Here is a 6,553-nt window from a genome sequence, read left to right on the forward strand (position 1 = left end):
CCCTCGCCGAGACAACCGGTGTGAGGGCCTGAGAGGCGGTGTTGGAGAGCGAGCGCCGCCCGCCGGCGGGAAGAGCTGCTCCTCGCCTGCCGCCGCGGAAAGGTGGCTGGGAAATATGAGGTAAATGAGCCAAACTTTCCCCTGTAGAGCTACACTGAGGGGATGATAACTGGGCAGCGGTCTTTCCGCTGGAACTCTGTCGGTGTTTACACACAGGTGTTCTGAGGAACAGCCGTTACCGGTTTTACATGGCAGCGCGTACCCAGCACCCAGCGCTCTAGGGCAGCCCCATGGTACACTGGCACCATCATCTGTCGCTGCCTGACACAGAATAAAAAGCCAAAGAAGGATATAATACAGTTTAGCTGGGCGAGCTGACATCTCTGCTATCTCAACCTTCAGACTAAAAATGATTCCTGATTTTAGTTACAACTATAGTTTCTAGGTTTATACAACCCCATAGGTTATATGGAGTCTGTGTAATCTGCAGTCTATTTAGGCATATAATTGGTGGATGTGGTTTCATTCCATAATACCCAGCAGAACATCGTAGGCAACTTCAGTGTACTTGTACAGTTGTTGAGGTGACACTAAGTCCTTTCACTCCTCACGGGGGGAGAATAAACCAATACCAAGCCTCAACTGTATTCAGATCTAAGAACAACATTTGTCTCTTCTAAGATATTCTCTATAGCAACATTATTAAATACAGGCAGAGCTTGACTTGCATGCCAGGTGATAGGACTGTAGAACTCTAGACAATAAGTATATTGAAGCAAATTTGAATTAGTGGAGACTTCAGGAGGAGGAAGAGAAGGAGCAAATCTCTGCAAACTTTTGAACGTTTATCTGTTCTCGTTTGTGCGCTGTGGGAAGCCATTATGGTTGCACAGTGGATATTTTGGGGCAGCCCCACTGTGAAGATCAACGACCATGTATGGGGTCTTCTCAGAGTCTCATAAAATGCTGTCCTAAGCCACTGTTGGACCAGACCTCCCAGGAAAAACATGTGGGTAAGAGGGAACATGAATCTATATCCTAATGATGACTGTATTCAGCTTAAGCAGGGGTTCTGATTTAACCTCTGGTGGAGGAAGTTGGCGAATTTGCTGTCAGATTCCAGAGACTGGAACTGTACAAACAATGCCTTTTGTGTACTTCTTATATATCTTACAGAGCATCCTCCTCTTTCAGGGACACCTAACTATTAATCTAAAGATTCACTGAGTGTACACCTCTGGACTTGCCTGTTTCGTTAGCAGATCTGACTGCTTCAGGCAGGGAGTATTAGATAGACAGGTTGTACACCTTATGCACATTGGGAAGAGGAGGGAGAGAGGGGGAAAGAGAATAAGGATTTGTGTCTTTGCTATACCAAACAAAACACAGAAGCTTTGCTACAATATTCAGCAAAACATGAATCTGTTAAATGAATTCTGTTTTCAATCCTTTAACAATAGCCACAGAGATAAACCACACAGTTCTAGAAATACACCAGTAGAACAATGACAGCCAAGCAGCCCGCACAAAAGCTGTTAGAATGCGCTAACCAGGCAAGGAGTCAGATGTTATGTGCCATTTAATGGTGAGCTGAGCAATATAATACAGCAGTATTTACAGGAGACAAAGTTAGAAGCAGCTAAGAAAGCCAAATCGCTAGCAGTTAAATCACCAGCAGTAGGTTTTACCTACAGATCTTACAATTTATCTAGTTTTTATTAGAGATCTTGTGATTTTGGCTTTGTTAATTTATGGTGGGTTTGGGTTCTTTTTATATGCTACTGTTTTACTTCCCCTGAGAATGGATATTGATATTAGTGCTTCTTGTTTGAATGAGTCATGAGTGAGGGACATGATTATATTTCTTTTCGCTGATAATTTTATAAAAAACAGGTACGTACAATAGATATTCACGTGCACAGGATATGTCTTCAAGGATACAGGTCTTAGCAAAAAGCCCTTGTCAGATCATGAAGGAAAGGTTTCTGCCTTGAGAGGAAGTATGTGCACAGAAACCACATTCTTCAGGGAGGAAAGACACCTTCTAGAGACACCCAGTCTTTGGAAGGCTGATCCTGTGGATGTGAAGGGATGTGGACCTAATACTTTTCTAACTTTATCTCACTATAACAGGGGACATAGGAAGTCTCCTCTGGCAGTCACAGCATGTCTGAGTCTCTTGTGAAATGCAGGCTCTTTTAGTATTTAAATTGTTTACATGCAAGTACACAACCTGGCATAGACTTAAGGCATATTCCAGTGCATGCATGGGAAAAGACTTCAGCATACCCAAGAGTCATGCCACTGTCTCCTCCAGTGACATTGGCTGGAGAGGAGATTTTGGCTCATACTGGCTAAAAGCTCTGTATTCAGCCATGTGCAAGCTCAATTCTTTGCCTCTGTTTCCTTGTTCTCTTAGAAAGATAGGTAGGCAATACCATTTGTCTCTCTCTACCATTCATTCGTCTTTGCCATGCCTCTTTTTATTTATTTCTTTTCTTAATGCCTTTGTTACCATTTATTAGCAGATACAAGTGTTTCAGTGGCCCTATTATTTCTTACCATCCTTTTTCTAGTCCCCTTAATCTGTGAAAGAGAGATGACCAGAGTTGCACGTTAGTCCAGGTGAAGATGAATTTTTGCAATATGTCATGGTATTAAAATATTTTTTATAACATCCTCTGCCCCACTCTGAACATTTTGCTGTTTTGGCTGCTGCTACACTGATCAGAGGTTTAAGCTGAAAAGCTGTAACAAATCTGTTTTCTAGATAATTACCATTAGTAAGTAATTTCATGCAAATTACGGCTTTTTTTCTAATGGGCATTACCTAGCACTAATTCATCTGCCACTGTGCTCTCTTTAGTCCTTCTGAAGAGTCTTACAGCATGTGGGCTAAGCAAACACGAATTTCACCATAAATGAGACAGTGCTGAGCATAGTTTGTCTGCGGCCATATTTCTAGCTAAATGATGTGCAGTGGTGCGTCATTTGTCTCTGATCCTGAAGCCCTTTGTAAGCAATGAGTATTTTTTGAAGTGTACAGAAAGTCTAAATATTTATGTAAGCATCTTTCATCTATCCCATAGCTGAAGATTAGGAAGAACAAGTTGTTTAGATAATAGAGTTCTTTGTTTAGATCAAAATGAAACAATTTATGAATTTGGCACTTGAAGATTATATAGTTTCTGCACGTGTGTCATTATTGTAAGGGGACATAAATCGGTTTGTGCTAGGTAAACACCTTTTGTTTATCCATCAATATGATTTTGTGTGCAAGGAAAGACAAAAGAAAAAATAAAAACTGTTTTAATCATTATTTTTGTATTTATATTGCTATAATAAAATAAAACGGCTTAATAATCTTGCCCCAAATGCTAAATTATATCAGAATAGTAACAGGCCAGTCAGTTATTATGCTTTAAAATAATGTCCAAGAGCTTTTGGTCCACTTTATTTGGTAAGTGAGACATAGGTACAAAAATGCAATTTTATTTCTTTAAGTCAGCACAGATGTCTGATAAAAGAATAAATAGAAAGTGCACTTTAAGGCCTCAATTCTGCAAATAGACAAGTGGCATGGAATCCTTGCTTGTGCATGGGGTGCACCGATGTGCACAGGCATACCATCTGCTTGCAGCATCAGGGCCTTTACATTACTAGAAGTATAGCCAAGATTATGAACTACAGTTCACTAGTTACAAGTACCTTTCTAGCCTCCAGCAGACTGCGTTTGTATTTCTAATGTATTTGTAATGATTTATGAGTTTTTCACCAGGCTCCCCAATGCATGCTAGACATCAAACAAACAAATAAGAAGTGATATGACAATATACATCCAGATGCTTTGGCTTAGAGCAGCAGGTTTGAGCTCTGGCAATGGCAAATTTGTAGGTAACCACCATTATTCCTACTGAGAAAACGCTTTTATTTCTCGGAAGTGATTGAGGTTCCTAAGCACATCTGTGCATATACCATTCAAAATAATTTTGTAGTTGATGCTTTTTTAAATAATTGTTATCATAATTGTTTTTTCCCATCCATTTTCATCTCTGATTCCTTTTGAGTCCTGCTTAGAGTTTGAATGTATTACAGCTAATAGTTCCACTCCCAGGTTGATTGCTGCATGTTAATTGTTATCATTTTGGGGATTTGACAAACTGAGATCCCAATTCTACAAAAAATTGCATATGAAAATGAGTAATTTTAATTATGAGAGCCACTGGTCTCACAAACAAAAGTTACTTACACATGAGGCCTAACACAACATACAGAAATTCAGAGAAAGATAGTGTACAGAGAGAATGAAGGACAAAAAAATGTATATTGCAAGATTTTTGTTTCAATTGTAATTGTCTGATTTTGAATCATTTCCCAGTTCTATAGTTAGGGCCATGCTTAGATACGTGCTACCATCTCTGCTCCCACTGTTTCTCCAGTTAATTATAGGTTATCATCTTTTGGAGGAGTGGAAGGTAATCAAACCTTCCTTTCATTTCAGTATTTTTCAAAATTTCATTCTTCTATTTTATACAGAATTTGTTTTAATTTTATCCCATTGTACTTTATTCTTAAGCTTTGCCTTCTTACTTTAATTTTTTATGTTTGCATTCTTTAATCCTAAATTATTATTAGGCAGCTTTTGCTATGTAATTAATGTTCATCTGATTTTAGGCCGCCTTCTGCAAGTAAATGTGGATTTAAGTTTACATATTTTCATTCATACAAAGTTAAACAAAATTTAACCTTAGGCAAAATGGTGCTCTATTCTGGAGACAGGTTCTACTGCATTTATTCCTTGTTGGTTAACAGTACAAGTAGGCCTAGTCATTACATACAAATGCTGTCAATGTAAGAGTAACAGAACTGGTCTTAAATGATTTTTCAACTTTCTTACTGGTTTGGGTTTCTTTTTCTTTTTATGCTGGAAATGTAGATTATACATCAGCCATTTAAAAGATACCCAGAAATTAGCAGCAATGGTCATGGGTGGACTGTAAATACATTTTATTATTTGGTTGTGAAATGTCTAACTCAATGGGGCTACAATGTTGAATGGAGCCTTTAATCCTTATTGCAGTTTGAATAAATAATAATAAAATGCTCTACTTGATCAATGATATACAGACATCTGCTAACTTGGACAGATATAATGCTCTGGCTTTTTTTCATTGTGGCTTTGTTTTAAAAAGTACATCCATGTAAGCTTTGTCCACATCGATGGATTTCTTCTGCATTGCTGCCCGCAAGTGCTCAGGGAGCAGCCTCCGACTTCTTATCTCACCCAGAACAATATCATCCTTGTTTCGAGGCCTCTGGGTCCTAGCATCCTCGAGGGCGCTGTGCACATCCTGCAGTTTCATCTGAAGCCAATCCTGTCTCTCCATGGTGTGTCGATGCTCTCCAAGATTATGCATTAGTTGCATCTCACTCACTGATCTTTTCCTGCATGAAATAAAGGCAAAGAAAGAGACTCGTAGTGGCCATTCTTAAATTCTAGACCTTCTCTCAACTTTTGTGCTGTATAGCAATATAGAGCTGTAGAACCTACCTGTCTAATTTGTGAGGGATAGAATGACATCTGGAGAGAGAAGGAGGGTGGGTTGTCATTTGTTATTGGTAATGGATATATTAGTGAGAAGGCACGAAAGATGGGAAGTAGTCCATTTTTGTGACGATATTGTTCGTCTATAGATTTATCATTTATTTTAGCTGTTATAGATGAGCTTAGTTAGGGCTTATACAATAATAGGTAACTGAGTAATAAAATTATGGCATTTATTCAGTGGTAGTTTTCTGTGAACACCAGAGCTAAGGAAGCATCATTTCCTGTGGATTTGTGTCTCAATACTGATTGATGTTAGTGTCAAAGTGTGAGTTCCAGCTAGATTCTCGCACAGTAAAAAAGATGATCTCCTATGTAGACCCCCCCATAGCGTCTAATAAGCTTACTCAATGATGAGAGAGAGAGAGAGAGATTCAAGAGAAGGCTTATATGATTTTTCTGCCTCTACTCAGCTGTGTATTTGAAAAAAATATGCAAGAACTCAAGAGTGTCTGAGATCTCTACAGCTGTATCTATAGAACAGAATTTGGCCAGCTTGGCCAAAGGGTTCAAAAGCAGGGACAGAAAGACTCACATACACATAAACATACATACAGACAAACCGACCATGTTCTCAAGCACAGCTAAAGTCATCCTCCAAACTTTGGAAGTGTATAATAATGTACTTACATCATTGGTCTTCCATCAGAGTTTGTAAAAAAGCATATGGCATATAAAATGATTGCAGTCCTGGCCAGATTTTTTATAGAAGTCATTTTGTCTACAAAGATAGAAATGAATACATGTATAAATCTGTATTTCAAATAATTTCTGTTAATTCCAAAGAAATATAGTTTTGAAAAAAGCTTGAAGGCAGACATCAGAGAAGTGATGGTGAAAAATATTTTTTTGTGTGAAATGGGTTAGAGCAAGGAACGCACCTGAAGACTTTAGTTCTAATACTAATTTGAGCAACTGACTGTTACTTTGTAGGCAAGTCTAAGAACT

At 38.5% G+C, this 6,553-nt stretch overlaps 1 protein-coding gene across 1 annotated transcript; it reads right to left on the minus strand.

The window, feature by feature from the left end:
• Positions 1–5,168: 5,168 nt before the first annotated feature.
• Positions 5,169–6,321, minus strand: PTH (parathyroid hormone). Its single transcript, XM_009892692.1, has 2 exons — positions 6,236–6,321; positions 5,169–5,445 (listed from the first exon to the last, which is right to left on the minus strand). The coding sequence occupies exons 1-2, from the start codon at positions 6,319–6,321 to the stop codon at positions 5,169–5,171; spliced, it is 363 nt and encodes a 120-aa protein (XP_009890994.1).
• Between the last annotated feature and the right edge of the window lie 232 nt (positions 6,322–6,553).

The sequence above is a fragment of the Charadrius vociferus genome, unplaced genomic scaffold, assembly GCF_000708025.1.
Source record: "Charadrius vociferus isolate BGI_N301 unplaced genomic scaffold, ASM70802v2 scaffold19, whole genome shotgun sequence".
In the NCBI taxonomy this organism is placed as follows: Eukaryota; Metazoa; Chordata; class Aves; order Charadriiformes; family Charadriidae; genus Charadrius; species Charadrius vociferus.